This window comes from Acartia tonsa, chromosome 10 (assembly GCF_053477335.1).
Source record: "Acartia tonsa isolate MP-2025a chromosome 10, ASM5347733v1, whole genome shotgun sequence".
Lineage (NCBI taxonomy): Eukaryota > Metazoa > Arthropoda > Copepoda > Calanoida > Acartiidae > Acartia > Acartia tonsa.
Genome location: NC_137269.1, coordinates 18,661,462 through 18,681,197, shown reverse-complemented (window position 1 = coordinate 18,681,197; position 19,736 = coordinate 18,661,462). Strand labels below are relative to the sequence as shown.

Genomic DNA, 19,736 nt, shown 5'->3' with positions numbered 1-19,736 from the left:
TATCCAAAGTTTTCAATCCGACCAAATGATGTATAATTTCCAGGATCTACCTGTCTTCTGTGCTATATATTTTTCCTCTAACAAATAATTAATTATCGAAACATTAACTTGCTAAAACTAGATATATTCCTACATTAAGAAAACACACATATAAATAATACAATTTCTTTTTCTTATCTGTATCCTACACTACGTGTTTACAGTACACAACACACATACAAAGACAGATATATTATGGCTTTAACTAATCTAATATCAAAGATCTTTTAATCAATATTTTGATTTTCCATAACTATGTATTCTATCTATTTCTGTTGAACTTAAAAAATACTGATTCTATAACTTTTTAAAAACAGGTTCTGTCATTTAATGGCTTATCAAACTTATCAACCACTTATTTAATATAGTTTAATGTCTTATCCTTTAAGCTCCCTGATATGTTTGTCTGTCTATCTATTTTTTTGTTGACTATATGTAAATTTTTATATCATTATCTATTATCTACCTAACTCATTATTCTTCAATTTTTAGTAGCAAAGCTACTCAATAATTTACTTTGTCTGTCTTTCCATCAGTCTGTCCGTAATGCCATGGGGGAAACGCGATTTTTGCGGATTACATTTAAGATAAAGATTTTATTACGTTTTATTAACTTTATTTTATCAAGATTTTATTGGGCTCCGTAACTTTGCAAACATACCTCAATTTCTCTGATATGTTCTTCCAGCATGTGTATTCTAGCAGTTAGGGCAGCATTCTCTTGTTTAACTCGAGTATATCTATAACAAATTTTAAATTTACATTGGACAGATGATTAAGATAGAAAGTACATCTTGGTAATAGCTTTACGAGTGGCAGGTTGAGCGCTGACCCCCCCCCCCCCATTTAAAAATCAATGAATAAGGAAGAGGGAGTTTATTTGCTATGCCTAACCCATACGGAACCTGTACCTGCGGTTCCCTAGCCTTGCGGGGCTACCCAGTACTCAATATACCTAACCTGACCTAAAGTACAAAGTAGTGATAGCACCCAAATATTTTTCTATTAATAAAATAATTTGTATGGAAAAATTAATTTTGTAAAAATTTTCAACGTTTATTAGTTTGAACCTACAAAAAATTGCGTCTACCTGTCGTCTGAAGTTTGTTGATTTTCCGCCAATATGCCGACTTGCTCTTGTAATTGGTGAACCTATTATAAATTACAATTTAGTCTGATTTAATTTTTTATAGAAAGCAGGGATCTAAAGATATAAGATATAAGATAAATTGATGTAAACTCCAATGAATTTACACAAAATTACCCCTTTCTTAGATTACAACTAGTTTGGACACTTAACTTAATGAACCAAAAAAGTCCCCAAAGTTGTTAAGCCAACTAATAAGAAAACGTTATCATAAAATAATTAATAGTGTAATAAACAGCTCAATGTCACTTGCCCTCCTGTTTAAAACTTATCGTTATTTACATGACGAAATAAATTAATTAAGATGATCAATTTATAACTATTTTAAAGAACATCACAGCAAAGTTACTTTACAACTTAAACTATGATTAGAAGGGTCAAAATGAAACTATCCATGAACGAGAGCAAGTGATTATAAGCACCTTCCAGCATTGATTCATAGTATTGTTTTAGTGAATATACTAGGTTTATTTTTAATATTTGGTTTATCAACTAAACAGTTGGGGTTTACCAAAAAAACATTGAAATTTGAATCGTTTTGTGATGCAATATCATCAAATGCGTTGTTGAGTTCAAAGAACAAAATAAAATAACACGGCAGAAAAGCAAAAAATGATTTAAATTGCAAAGCTACTTTAATAACTGTATCAATACAATATTACAAGTAAACAACCCTTTTCCTAAATATACATTTTTAATCAAAATAATATACTTTTGTGTTAAAGCTTTTAAAAAGCAGTTTGAACTCATCAAAACATTTGATGATATTTGCACCAACAAATGCTTTACTTTTCAAAGTTTTTTCATATAAAAACATTGTGAAACCTAACTTTTTAGTCAATAAACCAAATATTAAACACAAACCTAGTACATTCACTAAAAAAATACTATGGATCAATGCTGGAAGGTGCTTAGAATCACTTGCTCTCGTTCGTGGATAGTTTCCTTTAGAAAATAAAAAAAAGCATGAATGTTTTATATCTACCAATTCTATGTTGTCAACTGGTGTGGTTTCCTATATCTCATTAGCAATTCAAAGAAAATCATCTCAGTTCCAAATTAAAGCAAAACAATGAAAGCAAAGATAACAAGAATTTATGGGTTTTTAAAAGCATCAAACATTTGTCATTTAGAAACTTTAAGGAAGAAAAGTCTTTGATGCGTGTTTTTCCAAAAAAATATTAGATCCGAAAGGTAGAAAAATAAGTAATGCCTGAATGATTCTAATTCATAATGAAAGGGGCACTTAAAAATTAAAATGCAGTGGACATAAAAAATTTTATATTGTAAAGAAACATATCAACAGATATACGAGATAAAAAATGATAACAAGATAACAATTTAAGAAAGCTTAAAATTCAAGATAGCGAGAGATAGAACATATTTTGAGATAAAAGAGAAGAAAGATAGATTTAGAAAGAGGAAAGAAGAGAGAGGGAGTGAGTGAGTGAGTGTGTGTGTGTTAGAGAAAGAGAGAGAGGAAGAGATAGGGTGCTCATTTAGTTTGGAATTCTAAGAATGGTGATTTCATGTGCAAAACCATTCTCAGCCAAGTTTGACTTTACTAACTGGTTTAACATTTCACTTTGCAATTATTCTGATCCATTCAAAACCCTCCAATTCCAATATAAAACTTTCTCAGTAACTAAAAACTTCATCGTGGAGTATAACCATAAAACGTTTTTTTTTTCTTCGTTTGTGGTCCATATTCGAAAAAAGGGAAAACGCCGATTTTGATTTATTAGGCTAGGTTATGATAAAATCAAATACTATTATTTGCTTATTTTGTTTTCATTTAAACAATTCAAAAAAAATCCTGCAGGTCCCAAATAAGTTACAGATATTTTTAGGGAGTGCGAAGCACAGTTCCCAAGGGATTAAAGCCCATTGAGTCTGGGGGCGAATCAACGGAAATTAAAATCAAAATACTCATAGAATGCAAAGAGGTGAAATTAAGTGCACATAGAGAGGTGCAAATGGTATCTTATCAATACATTTGATAAGCTAAGTTATGGGTAAACAAGAATATCTGTATCCATAAATAAGTGCATAGAAATAAAATACTTTCAATTAAGACTTCCAAACCGATTAATATCTGCTAGATTAGAACCGGTTCTCAGCCATGCTGAAAACACATGTGTAGAATCGTGTTATAGAAAATTTTTCACGAATATTAAAATTATTAGCCCCTCAGGGTTAACAAACTGGTTGAAATCTTATATTTTTTATCCTAATATCCGCGAAAGGCTGTCTATAATACGATGTAATGTTTGCTTTAATAATGAATTATCACAAAAAAAATCACGAATTTAAGCAAATTTATTTTCCAATTTAAACTTAACACTGGTTATTTATCATTATTGCAATGCAATGGCACAACATGTATGCTGAATAAAAAATAAATTAGGAACACAGAATAAAATAAGACTAGGATAAAGATACAGAAAATATAACTTTTTTGGCAGCATTTAAAACAGTTTATAAAAGAATGACTAAGTTTAGGGACTTAAAACCATTTTTTGAAACCTTAAACCATTTGGCTCAACCTTTTCATCTTTTAAATCCACATACAAACAAAATATCTTAAAATTAGTAAATTTTTACATTTTAAAATTTTTTTTACACTTCCAAATAATCTTAATCAAAAAGAATATGACAAAAAATGCGGGTTATAACAATCGAGAAAAGTCACAATAACAGATTTTAAGATTGATGGTCTAATGAAACAGTTAAACATCTATTTAGATTTGCTATAATTTTTTTTTTTTGAGAATGATAGTCCATAACGATGTGAGTGAGTGGCATTTGTATAGGGAAAGATAAGTGTTGGGTAGTAAGAAATAAAGGTTTCTAAGTTTTAAGGTTCAGCTACTAGATTTTAGATAAAAATGGGAAAAAGTCAGTCGTTATCTTTTATAAGAATTCTAAAGGCAAAATGGTTGATTTAACAGCCAACATCGGTATAGCATTAGAAATCAATCAAACAACGTATAAAAAAAATCTTGAATCACCATAGCTAAAAATTAGCGGTTTAGAATAATGCGCGAAGACTAACGTTCTTGAAAGTCTTTATTCCTTCTTGGGCATTGCAACTAGGTTTTACTCAATTTGTATTCATAGCGCGTTACTTGGCAAAATTACATTAAAATGGATGCCAAAGCAGGGATACAGGGACATTTATTATAATAGGATATAAAAAAAGTTTATCTCTAACTTACTATATATTGATAACATTAAAAAGGATAAATTTACATTTTAAACTGGGAGTAAGGAAATCTTCCATTCATCTATCCCTTTATCCCTGATTAAACCCCCTACTTCCTACCAAGTGATTTTAAAAATCATTTGCATTCTTTACATCTTTACTCACAAGGTCATAGTCTTAACAACAAGACAATGAGTTTTGTGAGTTAAAATTAAACAAAAGTTATATTAATAAGTTATGAAGTCTAAATAGAAAAATCAAAAAAGATTATTTGTATCAAATAATTGAAGCTGTATTATCAACGTAAAAAATCTTTTACTGAGTTTAATTAAAAAAAAAATTAAATGAGCAATAGCAATGATTTATAAATATTATTGTTTGATTAAAAAAAAACTCTTTTCCTGTTTAAGTAAACTATAATAATATAGTCAGTACATCTACACATTTATCCTTCCATCTAATCACAAAATTAAGGCAATAAATCTCAAATCTTCACTGTACAACAAAATTCAACAAGATATAATTTTATAAAAGAAAAAGGTTTAGCTGGTCTTACAGTAAATCAACTTAAATTCAAACAATTTAAGTTGGATTTAAAAATTGTCTTTGTGTTGATTAAAATGGTTGGAACTAGTAAGTTGTTTTTAGAATTTCAAAAACTTTTAGAGTTCAAGTGAAGCACCTCAATAAAAGGAAATTAAAATAAACAATTCTCCTTACATACTTTCCATCCAACTGTTTGTGAACCAATACCAACATTTTTTGTGCCTGTTCGAATCTTATTTATTAATGTTTAATAGTTAAAAATATTATCTTGTTCCAAAATATGTTTATTTGTTTTTCAAACTTGTATCACCAAAATAAGGAAGAGAGGAAGGTAAAATAGGTTATTTATCAAATCAAGTTTATAATATTAAGAATAAGAGATAGATAGATATGAAGACAAACAGTTAATTTAAGTTATTAATCATTTTGTGTGATAAATTGTCAAATTTTTTGATAGTTTTTTTTTATATAAAGTTTTGCTTGATTCTGGATTCTTTTCATTGCCCTAAAAATTTGTCCTTGATTTCAAATTTCGTATAATTATTATGTGCTTTCAAGAAAAGCCACATACTGTTTTTTATTTACCAAATCAAATGATTTTTTCTGGATGACTTTTGAAAAATGTAAAAAGAAATCCTTTTTTTAATGAACATTGACTTTACATACTGTAATGCTCAAAAAACATTCGATTTCTAGATAATTGATACAACAACAAGGATGACAACATCCATAAGTAGCGAAGCAGAAAAAATATGTATAAGAATTTAAAGATTAGTTGTCAAAAGCAGGTATATTAGGAAAAAAATCACGAAACCTTTTTAACATTTGTTTTTAATTTCTTGATATTTATATTTCAGTACTATGACTAACAGACTGTCAGTCAAAGTAAATGGATGCTCAAAACAACGGGAAATTTAATTTTGATATTTTTAACTACAAAAATTTTAAAAATCGGACCATAAACACCAAAGATGTGAGGAAAAATGTGAAAAATATGAAAATAGCCAAAAACCTGCAAAAAGACAGTCTGATCGCCATTGGTGTTTTCTTGAAACGACAGGAAATTAAATTTTGATACTATAACTGAAAAAATTTGGAAATCGGACCATAAACACCAAAGATATGGACAAAAATGTGAAAAATACAAAAATAGCCTAAAACCTGCTTAAAGGCTGTCTGACCGTCATAATTGTTTTTTTTGAAAAGACAGGAAACTTAATTTTCATACTATAACTGAAAAAAAATTTGGAAATCGGACCATAAACACCAAAGATATGGACAAAAATGTGAAAAATACAAAAATAGCCTAAAACCTGCTAAAAAGCGGTCCAACCGCCATTGATGTTTTATAGTTAATTGTGCTCCTTAATAATGGAAATGTTGTCAAAAAATTTCAGCCTTTTATCTTTTATAGGAGCCGAGAAAATCACGTTTCCCCCAAACTAAGACATACGGACATACAGACAGACGGACATTGCAAGTTATAGAGTAGCTTCGCTACTAAAAATCAAGAAATACTCTGTGCTACAAGTAGTGTTCAGTAGCCCCACTTACAGACGAGTTTAGCAATAAAACAATCTGCACGCTTATTTTTCAAACATCAAGAGTGTCAGCATATTTGTTTTTAACAAAGACCTTAAGTAATTTTTTTTATAGTTTTTTTTCAAAATCGGCCAATAAAATAAATTTACAGCCAAAAGATATAAGTTTTTTTTTATAAAAATCTATCTCCCTTAAAGGAAAAAAATGTCTAATTCTTTCCTTTTCTTTATGTCTGTTACTTTAGGGCTTGGATAATGTTTAGATATATAAATTAACTATATTTAAATGAAAGGTGTTTTCTTTGTAAATGACTCATTACTCGGCCTTCATTAAAGAGTTTTATTCACTTGATTTCAATGTTAACAAGTAAGTTTTATGCAAAGTATAGTTTTGGATTTTTATGTACATGTTTCCCATTTTAAGATTAATATTTCTACTTGCACTACCTATTTCACTATTCTCTATCTATGTATCTTGCTTTACCTTGTTATTGAGATCTATGACATCATCTTCAATAGAAATATCGGAATGAATATCTTGTAACTCGCCGTCATCACAGTTGGAGCTTCTAAAAAAATTAATATTGTCTGTGTATGTATTGACTTAAAAAACAAGAACTAAAATATCCATTATAAACTTTGCCAAAAAAATTAAATAGTATAATAATTCCAAATGTTTTGCCTTTTTCTTAATAAAAGGCAGGTGCGTGCAAAGAAGGGGGAAGCAAGGGAAAGCAGGGATTTCCTAAGGGGGGTGTCGATATCCCCAACAACCCCTTGAAAACTTGCGACGTTTAACAAAACTATTTCTCAATTCAAGCTCTTGTGGAAATGATAGGTTTTATTAAATTTTCAAGTGAAATAAATGACCAAAGACAATTATATCCATATATATGTAGCGGATAATGACTGTTAATGAACAAGAAAATCATCGGTTTAATAGAATCGCTATCATTCAACTATCTATCTATCTATTTATGAATAAAACTGACCTGCCACTTGAGTTAAAGCTTGCTGAATTACCAGTCTGATAAAGTGCCGAGGCAAAACTTGTTGTACTTCTGTTGCGCGGTACACTAAAAAAAAAATAAAATTTGATATTTCTAATTTGTTATAAAGGCAAAATATTTTTTTCTAAACTATTTTTATGTCTATGGGATGGTTTTATGCTATTTACAACAGTGTTAACTAGAGGCCGTTATTGATTTTATTTGCCCCTTATGGTCTTAATATAAGATATATCAATTCTAATTTAGCTTCTCATTATCAATCAAGTTAATTTCATAAAAAATACAAAGATAACGTTGGAATTTTAGTAAAATTGTAACTAAAATATCATATGTATGTTTGACGAATATATTAATATCAATCATTTCACATAATGTTAAAATTATTATCAGAATAGTAAAACAGTTTTAGAAAATTTATGTTTTGTAACAGTTATAACTACATAACTGATTATAATTTACAATACTAAAAATAGATATTATAAAATATAAAAAAAAAATTTAAAAGTAACAAGTGATAGCTTTTGATTTTTTTAAAGAGCTAAATATTTTATTGGACTTTAGGATCAAAGCTTCTCTTTAGATTAGATCATTTTTAAACATAAAAAGGAGAATAATGAATAATACTTTTTTGCTTAAAGGATAACTCACAAACAAAATAAGATTTTACATATTTATTCAGACATTACAAATTCTTACGAACATCTTTGCTTTCTCCTAATGCAAATGTAAAACTCACTATAAAGATAAAATAAAATGTAAGCGATTTTCCTAAATTAAATTGAAAGATTTTTTACATTTTTGTTTTTGTCATTAGGTTAAGTTACCGTATGTGTTCTTGTTTGTGAAAAAAATTTCCACTCGCCTTTTACCATTTAAACATTTTTGTTAATGGTTTACACTAAATAATCTCTACAATCCTGAATTTTTAAATCTAGTTATTGACAATATAATTGGTATATAATTATCAATTGCAATTTTCATAGAACAATGAAACAAGAATGTGAACAACACTAAAGGGGGGGGGGGGGGGGGCGAAAGTGACACTTTTTGAAACCAAAACTAAAAGTCAACAAAGGAACTCAACTAAAAAAAGAGTTACAGGTCTGAGATTTTGCATGGCAGTTGCTTTATAGGGGTAAAATATGGAACTGTGAAGAAACGGCGGCGCAACCGCCGAAAACCGCCGTTTCCCGCCAAAATTTTGTTTGCCTTTTCTCGGCGGTTTTCGGCGGTTGCGACGCCGTTTCTTCACAGTTCCATATTGTACCCCTATAAAGCAACTGCCATGCAAAATGTCAGACCTGTAACTCTTTTTTTTAGTTGAGTTCCTTTGAATTTTAGTTTTGGTTTCAAAAAGTGTCACTTTCGCCCCCCCCCCCCCTCTAATTTAAGCTTGTGTTTTAAATATATATTTGCAGGGAGTAAGGGAGGGGACAATGGGCAGTTAATTCAATTTTATAGTTGTGCCCCTTTAAGGTTGAAAACCCAGATATTTCCAGATAAAACAAGTATTTGCAATATAGCAACATTTAGTGGAAATTTTTGACTTTTTGAATTGTTTTTAATTCGAAATGCACCATCCTTAAACTGATGCTTTACTACAAGCCTTTGATTCTAGAGATCAAAACCCTTGTTCACAATTCATTTCCATAATTGTTATTATTTAAACTTCGGAAAATTAAGGAAACATACCATTTTACTTTTACAACATCTTTCACCCAAATTTTTTTATTGTATTTATTAAAAAGCTTAGACATGAAAAAGCCTTTAAATAATTATATTACAAAACTTACTAAAACAATTACCTTCCTACAGAACTTTTAACTCAAGTTACTTCATTTAACGAAATAAAAATGAGATACCTTGCGTTAAAATTTCATACTACATAAATAAAATAGTTGAGAACATAAGTACATCTTAATTTTAAAGATCTTAAGGTTTAAGTAACATATCTTAGGATAATTGGTAGCTGCGCTCCTAGCATCCAGGACAGAAAAATAAAATAACACCATCTTGAGATTTTAATGATAAACAAACCTTGAACAACTCAGGACTTCGTGAATTTTCCCTAAAATTTTGAAATTAATCGGATCATTAATTACAGAAATATTAAGCTAAAGACAAAAAACTTTTGCCTTTACATTAAATCAATAAGAAACATCTAACATGTCTAAAGTAACGAAAAGAGCTAACCGTTACGGACGTACAAATGTGCGGGACCTAATTATAGGAAGGCTTTGCTCATAATAACTAATAATCTTAATATAATTTCTTTCTACAACGCACTAATCGGAATGAATTAACATTAAACAAGAATTAGATATAAAAAATTCAATTTACAAAATAATTTTCAAAATCAAAATATTCTGTCTGCTTGTTATTGTTTATTTTTTTGTTGACGCGCTAGTTTGCCGCGAGATTTTGAATGATTTTGCGTGACGTCATTCATAGTTGGTCCCCAAGATTGGTTAGAAACTGCTAAATTCTTGCATGTTCCCTTTAAGCCAGTCCCCAAAGTCTGAGACTCCTAAAAATTGAATATTCGATCCATTGTCCCCTCCCTTACTCCCTGATATATTTGGGTGTAATCCTTATCCAATACAAAAGTTTTATTTAATCATGGATACAGGGATTTGAAAATGAAGGTTAAATTATTCCTAACTAAAGCTTAGGTGGATATTTTTACAAAGTATAGTGATGTCCATCTGTATGTCTGACTGTCTGGTTGCAGGAATAGGTATAACAAACATCTAAATTAGTTCTAAAAAATATTTGGCTTAAAGTAAATACCTACTATGACAGACCCCCAAAATCAGCTGAAATTGCAAATATTTTTTTTTCGGTTACCAGATTGTCATGGTTGGAGCAAATCACTGTTGAAATTGGGATCAGTTTTTAGGAAATCTGCATTCAGCTCCTATTATAATTATTAAAGACCGACATTGTCCTTTCTCTGCCTAATTGTATAAAACTTCGCTCCTTGTTCGAAGCCATATTTAATTAGACCTATTTAGTGTATGATTTATATTGTATTGTGTATTTTTGTAATTGTTTTATAATATACACATATTATTTTAGAACAAAGAGAGATAAACATCTTGGGAAATTATTGGATCATAGAAAACCACGAAGTAGCCGGTTTCGTCGTATTTTCTCCAATTTCCTAACCCTGCAGGTCAATCCTTAACATTTACCTAACATAAAATAAAGTATCAAAAGCTACTGTGACGACGAAACCCGCTACTTCGTTTTCTTTCCATGATCCAAAACATTTGATTAAGAATGCAACTGTAATATTTTTCACAAATAGTTATCTTTTTTAAAGATGGAGAGGTCCCAAGATTGCACCCTTCCTTATAAGTGACACTAAAGTTTTTCTAAGTGATGAAGGAAGATCTCGATCATAACTATTCTCGGATGTCTTCAAACCTGTTCCCCTCGCCCTCTTTTTTCTTTCCCTAAAAATGCGTAATTTGTGACAACACATGGGTGTTTATACAAATGCGCCAATTTTTTTTATAAAGTTTTTAAAAAAAATGACATCTGTTTGGTTTTCCTTTGCAATTAAGCCTATTTTTTAGGTACAGGGAAGATTTTTAACTACTTTGGTAGAGCATATCTCCACCTTCCCAATTTAAATAGCCCCCCCACCATTTTAAAAAAAATATTTCTTATTAAAACTCAAATTAAAAAGTAGAAGGGCGATTGACTTATTCCCCTCCCACCTTAGGCTTCTAGGGGGCGTTCGTTGCCCCTAGTCTTTCTTAAAATAAAAGCTATGTCTTGCATTTTTTTTCAATTAGGTGTTTGATCACGAATTGCATATGGTAAAAATATTTTTCTTATTTAATTGTTATCCTAATAAGACAAAAGTTATGCTTGAAAATTGTTTTAATAGCTATTATTATATGTTGCATTTTTAGATAAACGTGAGAATTGTGATCAAAATTGGCGTATCATTTGTACTCATTTGCGTCATTTTTATTTTCAGATTTCTATTACCCTTCATCTTTCTAAGTACTATAGAATCTAAAATATAGGGTGGTAAAACGGTGATTATTGTAGATAAAAGCCGAAAAGATACTTAAAAACATATAGAAACATATTTGTGGCTTCCTAAACTAAGTTCCCTTTTACGAATGACCATTGAAAATGTTTTTAAACACATAATAGCTGTCAAAAAAGAATTAGAAATATAGAAGTAAATTTGGTAAAATGTGCATTGTGCATTAATACATACATATTATGAAGCTGTTTATAGTGCCTTAAAAAAATTCCGTCATACTAGCCTACCATTGCTAAATTAAAATGGATGCTTTCCTTCCATTCGTAATTTAGTCTGTAAATTCGCCTATAGGCACGATACAAAGCATATTTAAATAATTTAATTACATAAATTTTCTGTTTTTAAAGATTTAGAAAATGGTGGATATGAAAAGAATTGTGTGACATTGTATGTTGACTAGTTTTTGTGTCCAATTTCATGCCAATCTGAATCCTAGTGTTGAGGAATTGTAACATGTATAGCCAATACAACCAAAAAATAAGCTAGTTTTACTTTACTTGAATAAGCAGGAACACTCATATCCAACAAGCCAGTTATCTAAAGGAATAAGACAATGGCCGATAAATTGATGTACATTCACAATGATGATACTCAAAATTACCCCCTCTGTAGATTACAATTACTGGATGAAACGTGTGGACAATCCCAAAGTTGTTAAGCCAACGAATACAAAAACGTGATTATAAAACTTTTGTGACTAGTGTAATTAACAGCCCAATGTTCCCAAAATCACGAAACAAATATTCCTTTCAAATAATTACAGTTGATGGTGATACCTGGTCCTGTCAAAATAGCCACACAAACCTACCGCACAGGTAAACTTATCCTAGTAATAGTAGGAATGTAAGTATCGCTTCAAAACCGAATAATATCCAGTAGATTAGAACCGGTTCTCAGCCATATTATATCCAGTTTTCTACGGCCTCTCGGGGCTAAACAAAACTGGCTTTAATTTAATAATTGTACATTTTTGTATCCGCGGAAAGCTGTTTGTAATACGATGCAAGAAAACTATTACTGCATCTCTTCGAAACCGATTAATATGGGAGGGATTTTAACTCAGCCATACTGAAAAATGATGTATATTGAATGAACATGCAGTAGTAAAATTCCTTCTTCAGTCATGTTTTCCTAATTTTTAGTAGAACAGTTACTCAATAACTAAGATCTTTCAAATATCTCATCATTACTTGTGGAAATTGACGTATATATTTCTTGCTTATTGACAGATTTTGGAATTATGAAGCAAAAGACTACTTATAATTTAAGGCCATAAACCAAGCACAATTTAAAGCATTTTTCAATTATCATTCCTACGATTCTTAAGGACTTGATTATTCTTGTTTGGTCCAGATTTGTATCTCTTTTAAATGTCCTTTGCACCAAAATAGTGCTTGATATTACGTTTGTACTGTCAGGCCTTTAAATTTCGAAAACGCCTCGTATTATATGCTATTTTCTTCAAGGTAATTTATAATTAATGTAATTTATATTAATCCAAAAAGAATAATTAAATATTGTAAGTTCTCATCCCAAAATGAACACCACATTGTAAATTAATGCTGTAATACTCGGTTATTTATACCGCTAACTGATGTCCATACGATACAAACATTATTACACATTACAGCAAAATCAAATATTTAACAATTATGTAAATATAGCAGCCTTTATAAAAATTATGTTATATGGAAAGGGCATTTATTTTATTTGAAAATGAGTCGCATTTTCAAACATATAGCTTTGCTTGGGTAAATTATAAAACTTCTTCCATCGTAATAGAGAAGCGTATGACGAAACATATATAATTGGTCAACTATGAATAGTTAATTTATCGAGAAAAAAACTTTCGGGAAACTAAATATTTTTAAAGTTTGACGGATTATGGGGCCGGATTGGCCATTTACATCTTCTAGATCTATTTGTGTATGTAAAGTTAATTACGGTGTGACGGATGTATCTTTATTATTGAATATCTCTACTACTAAAAAATGTATTTATAATTAAAGCAAAATATGTTGATCTTTAATTCAAAGACTCATAAAAATACATATTGTTTATAAACATTATATAAACTTGCATGAACACTAGGTATCTTCGTACGTTTTTAAAATACAAAACAACTTTAACTTAGAAAAAAAATGGTAATTTGAAGGATAAAAATGTCCTTTATTTGCCACTGTTGTTATAAACAATTATACTTTTATGCTTTTTTACTGCCACGCCCTTTGTATGATACGGTAGACAGAAGATGCATTTTTAGTGGTGTGGCTTTCAAACCACCAATGATTCAAATTAAATTGATTACAGCATGGTTGCTCATATTGACGTTTGAAAATGTAGGTTATAGCTATTTTTACATAATTGCCTTTTTAGAATCTATTTTAAAAGCTAAGCTTTTCTATAATTAGGGTAGGTCCATCAGTCCGTCGGTCCGTAACGGTTAGCTATTTTCGTTAATTTAGATATGTTAGAATTGTCCTACCATTTTAGAGCTTCGCTTTCATGGATATTGTCATCCTTGTTTATTAATATTTTTAGTGCATGTATTATTTATGGTATTGTACGAACATCTAATACAAAATGACATTACATTTATACTTTTATGCTTTAATATACTTGCATATGCATGCAATATTCATTATTTATAGATTCATGATACCTTTTTACTTCCTTCTTTTATTGTTAAATTACATGTCATAAATTGAGATTCGAACTAAATTTCATATAACCCTAAATACAGTTTAATGTTCCAATCTTTCCAAAATTTACTATCACTTTAGAGTTTTTGATTATTTTAATTGTTTAAATATTTGTTTCTTACATCTTCACTTCAAACATATATTTTGTCATTATGCATAAATTTCAGTTTATTATTTAATCTAAGAAAAAGTTTTTAACACATCTCTATAAATGAATTGTCTAATTGATATCATTTAAAAAAATGCTAAGAAACAAGGCATTTAAAAAGTTATCACAAAACAGCCAATAGTAAAAAAATAAGTAGATACAAAGTTGATATTTGTTGTCTGTCCGTCCGTCCGATTGTTTATATGGATCACGTTTATGGCCTCTCTAACCACTGGACCAATGGGCATTGCATTTACTTTACTGGTTATACCATAGCTAAAGGCATAATAATATATTTGTATGGACACTCTACCATCTGACCTGCTAATTATCAGCATTTAATTTGAATGTTTCTACAATATCTTTAAAAAAATTTGAAAAGAAAGTAAGTCTGTTAGCCTGATAGAAAAATAAAAACTCTTTTTCTGTAATCAATGAATAAGAAAGGGTAGCGACATTCTCTGGATTTTCTCAACTTGAAAATACATACCTATAACAAAAATCACAATAAATGTTTTTTAACATTTATTGGATTGGTGCATCTCCACCAAAAAATCAACAATCTATCTTGAACAGGAGCCAAGAAGATCACATTTTTCCCATAACATTATGGACGTACGTACAAATGAATCATAGAGTAGCGTCGAGGTCAAGAAGGAAGAATAAAATGGGAAGACCCATATTAGATTATCAAAATTGTACTTTTTAAATGGATTGCTAGTATTGTATAAACAACTGAATATAATTGTGAGAATAAAACATAATAAGTTTTTTCAATTTCCTTGTCCGGGGAAAAATAAATGTGGACAAAGGTTCGAATCCTTTTTATTCATAATAATCAAAAATCGCAGCATTAATATAATCTTTGATTAAAACCAAACAGAAATAAAAGTACGGTATTAGTCAGAGGAAAAAAAGATTGTTTTAGTGAATGTATTGCTTAGAAGACATTATAACAAGATATGAAACTTTTGAACAAATGAGGCCTTTTAGATTTACATATAAGTAATATTAAAGGGTTATTGAAAGCTCAATGTTTTTGAATATTAAAATATTAATAAAATTTGTTATTTGTTTACATTATAAAATATCTATGTTTAATATCTCATATAAACAGCTTACTTAATGTACACTTCTTTGTTGAAAAGAGTCAAGATGCAAAAAAATCCAAAAAAAGTAGTTTTGAATCAATAAATTAGCAAGGAGGTATTTGCCTTTTTAAGAACAATTGAAGTAAAATTGTAATTACAAAAAAATACCCTAAAACATGATCATGTTAGTTTTCATCCTTGTTATTTTAGAATTGCCAAATTTGTATTATTCTTGTTCGCTCTACTTCCCTAATACAATCTAGGTTAAGGGTACACTCTTATATTTAATTTTCTCTCTCACTATTTTAATGTTTAAAAAAGATAGATCCGGATTTCAGTGCTTAAAAGAGATATCTTTACCATAGGCGTGCAGAAGGGGAGTGTATTGAGGTGTCAAACCCCTCCTTGGAATTGAAATTAGAAAGGTATGCCTCTCCATTTTTAATTTTTAAAATTTTTTCCTTTATGTTAAAAGCATAAAAGTATCAATTCTTTTATTTTAATTTCCCTATTAAATCGGCGATTTACTTTCATCTGATAAGATTTGTCTACATAGGATCTAAACTCAATGCTTAAATAGTTCAATAGTAATAGGAAATAATAAAAGAAAAGTTTCAGAGTTGCACCAAACACATATTTCTAAATTTGTAGCGACTTCCTTCTACAGTTTTGTGACATGAGAGTAGTGGCTCAAAATTATAAATTTTCTATAAAAATGCGAAAAATGTTTAGATCAAAAAAAGATATTTAATTTCTAAAAAAATATCATATTTAAATTACGACAATGAAACTCGTTAAGACCATAAAATATCATACATGGAAGTGCCTCTTTTGTTTAAAATAATTATTTTGTAACACCTTCAAACAAAGGGTAGTAGTATCTCAGCAAAATATTACATTTTATTGGTAATACACATAAATTATTTATAACAAAGAAGAGAGAAAAATGTATTTTGACCAACTGCAAAGCTAAAGATGAAACCATTGCGATACAAAGACAGAAAAACAAAACAAAAACAATTATAACAATTATCAGCATAGCTTTTAATTTAAATGCTAAATATTGAATTATTTAGAGGCAAGGAGAGGATAAGATTGTTCAATATTTAGCAGTTACACAATTCAGAATTTCACACAAACAAATTTGGGGTAAGAATAATTATATAAGGTGAAATCTCTTTTAGGAACCCCTGTGATTTTAATATTACAAAATATTATCAGAACAAATTAATTACTATAAGAAAAGCTTTGCTGCTAAAAATTGTAATCTTTATAAAGATATTTCATGCCATTGTGTGAGAGGATTGTTGAAAGGTGCAGATAAAGGAAGCTGAATAATAATAACGAGGATGACAACATACAAAAATTGTGCAACAAAAAAATATTATTATATTTCTTTAATAATGCACAAAAAGCCTATAATAACATTTTAACATTAACAGGCTGTCCTTGTGTAATTTTAATTTAGAGACGTTCAGCAAACAAGAATAAGTTATTGAGGTGCTACGCTCTAAAATAAAAACTGCAAGGGCAAATTTTGTTTGCTGAAATTTCTGCGAAGAGCTGACTTTTATTCACAAAGCGTCTACAACTTGCATTGATTGATAGATAGATAAATATAATTTATGGATGGAAAATTACAAAAATGTATTATTTTGAATATTAAGATACTCATTTTAGCTCATAGTTTATCATTCTTTTTCAAACAATAGGCCAATTAAGATTTTGTTGCCTTCCTAAAAAAATGTATTAAAAAGCAGACAAAAACAAAAACATCTATCAGTTAGCCATGCTATAAATTCTATTTGCATAAAAATATTTTTAGTATCATTGTAATTAGCACTTTTTAGTAAATTAAAATGTTTGATAATTATGTTTCTCGTATTCATTCGAATCCGGTGGATAGGAACCGGTTCTCATCCATACGAAAAAAACTATGTCTAGCATCGTATTATATCCAGCTTTCTACGAATATAAAAATGTACAATCATAATATTTAAACCAGTTTTTTTTAGCCGGTGCCTCCGGCACCTCGGGGCTAAATTAAACTAGTTTTAATCTTATAATTGTACATTCTATATCCGCGGAAAGCCGTTTATAATAAGATGCGAGAAAAAACTATTATTATAATTTCATTTTACTAACATTTCAATTTTATCAGTTTTGAATGAAAACTCTTACTATTAAAATATAAATTATCACTGTTTGCATCTTATTAGTGGCAAAGTAATTAGCAAGGCCATGCAGAAGGGGATAATAAACACTCCCTCGCCCCACACCTCGTTAATTTATTAAGATCATCATAATTCTTTAAAATACCAGTTAACGATTTTATTGTAGTTGTGCCAAAAAGGATTTAACTTGAAATATTCAAATAGAAAGATTTCATGCCAAAAAATAACATGTTTAATAAAAGGAAAGCTCTAAAACGGTAGGACATATGAAAATTAACACTTATAACATATATTTAAGTCTAAACAATATTGTAATTAAACGTTTTACAAAACTGCCTAATTACAGGATAATGTTTAAGGACATGCTTAGATTTTTAGGACTTGATTATAGAGATGATTCGCTTATTACATTCTACTTTGTTGTCATAGGAATCAAAATTCCAAAAGTTAAAAAAGTTAGAATTAAATTTATTTTAAATGGACGTGCGGACATTGTACCAAGTTTCTGCAGGGATCACCACGCAAAAATTTGAATGTAATTATAATATGTCTAAATTTAACAATAAGAGATATTAGTTAAGGACGGACGGATCGACCCTAGTTGTAAAAAAGCTTCGCTTTAAAAAAACCGTGCACGTAATTTGTAAATCTCTCGCGGAGTGGGACTTTTTAGGAAGGTGTTCTAGTAAACTAGAAAACGGCAGACAATAGTTTTGTTCAATTAGGGTGTAAAACAAAGCAAAGAAAATGTTATGCTCTTATTCTCCTTGAAATTATTGAACTGCATACATGCATTGGGTTATTTGTAGGCTATGCTAATAATCTAATTATGTTCACGACTGCACAATTAAACCAATATAGTCTCGTTTAAGTAGACTTGTTTTCTACAATTAAAAATACTTCATAGTTTGAGAAGTACAGCTACTCTATAACTGTTCTTCTTTCATTAAATTATCTTAACTTTTAATTGATAAGCTTATATTCTCTTATAATCATAAAAAAAAATAATCTAATGTTTATTTTTATTTAATTAGGGTAAGGGGGGGGAAATTTCGGTTTTTTTTCGGTTTTTTTGAAAAAAAATGGGGTAAATATTAATATTTTCAAATGAAACCAAGACCAGTAGAAAGCTTACGGAAAGGACTATCAGGTCCTAAAAGGACATTATCCTAGGACTTTTAGAAGTTGGCCGAAATTGACCGCAAAAAAGTTACCGATATTTCCCCACCACCGGGGGAAATATCGGTAATTTTTTTCAACCTAAAAAAAATCGATGAAAAACGGCCAAACGGCCAGTCGAACATAAATAATCATAATTAGTATAGGTTATAGGGATTATCCACAAAAAGTTTCATAATGATTGGACTATTCCTTCTATGTTAAAAATGAATTTTTTTGAAAGACGCGAATTTTCGATTTTTTTTTTCGAAAATTTTTTTTAAAAAAACTTAAAATTAATATAAGAAAAAAACGTATTTTATTACTTTTTAGGCCTGATCCTAAAAAAGCTCACATTGAACTATAGATTTAGCCCGAAAAACATGAAAATTGATTAAAAATTGACCTCATAAATTGAATTTGAAGCAAAAGTGTCATCTTTGCAAAAAATCTTGACTACATTTTAACCTTAAAAAAATCGATGAAAAAAGGCCAAACGACCAAACAAGCGTAATAAATCATAATTAGTATAGGTGATTGGGATTAACCACAAAAAAATTCATAAAGATCGGACTATTCCTCCTATGTCAAAAATATTTTTTTTTCAAAGGACCAGAAATTTTGATTTTTTCCTCGCAAAATTTTGATTCAAAAAATAAAATTAATTTTTTTTTTGTTTTTTATCTGTTCTATTCATTTTTAGGCCTAATTCTTAAAAAGTCCATATGGAATAATAGATTTGACAAAAGAAAACATGAAAACATGACCTTAAAAGTTGAATTTTAATTTCTTTTGAAATTACCGATTTTTCCCCCGGCGCCAACTTTGGTCATTTTTGAAAAAAATATTAACCCGATTTTAAAGCTCTCAACGGATTTGGAAAAAGCGGGCAATTTCTAGTTCAAAAAG

General features: G+C 29.3%; 1 protein-coding gene across 3 annotated transcripts in view; it reads right to left on the bottom strand.

Moving 5' to 3' along the window:
• Positions 1 to 19,736, bottom strand: part of LOC145330487 (uncharacterized) — a 149,187-nt gene that overhangs the window by 17,560 nt on the left and 111,891 nt on the right. For all 3 annotated transcript variants that reach the window (XM_080175113.1, XM_080175112.1, XM_080175114.1), the window contains 4 exons: positions 7,471 to 7,554; positions 6,963 to 7,047; positions 1,130 to 1,191; positions 701 to 779 (listed from right to left, as the gene is read on the bottom strand). In XM_080175113.1, coding sequence (XP_080031239.1) covers positions 701 to 779; positions 1,130 to 1,191; positions 6,963 to 7,047; positions 7,471 to 7,554 — 310 coding nt within the window. The remainder of the gene's footprint in view (positions 1 to 700; positions 780 to 1,129; positions 1,192 to 6,962; positions 7,048 to 7,470; positions 7,555 to 19,736) is intronic.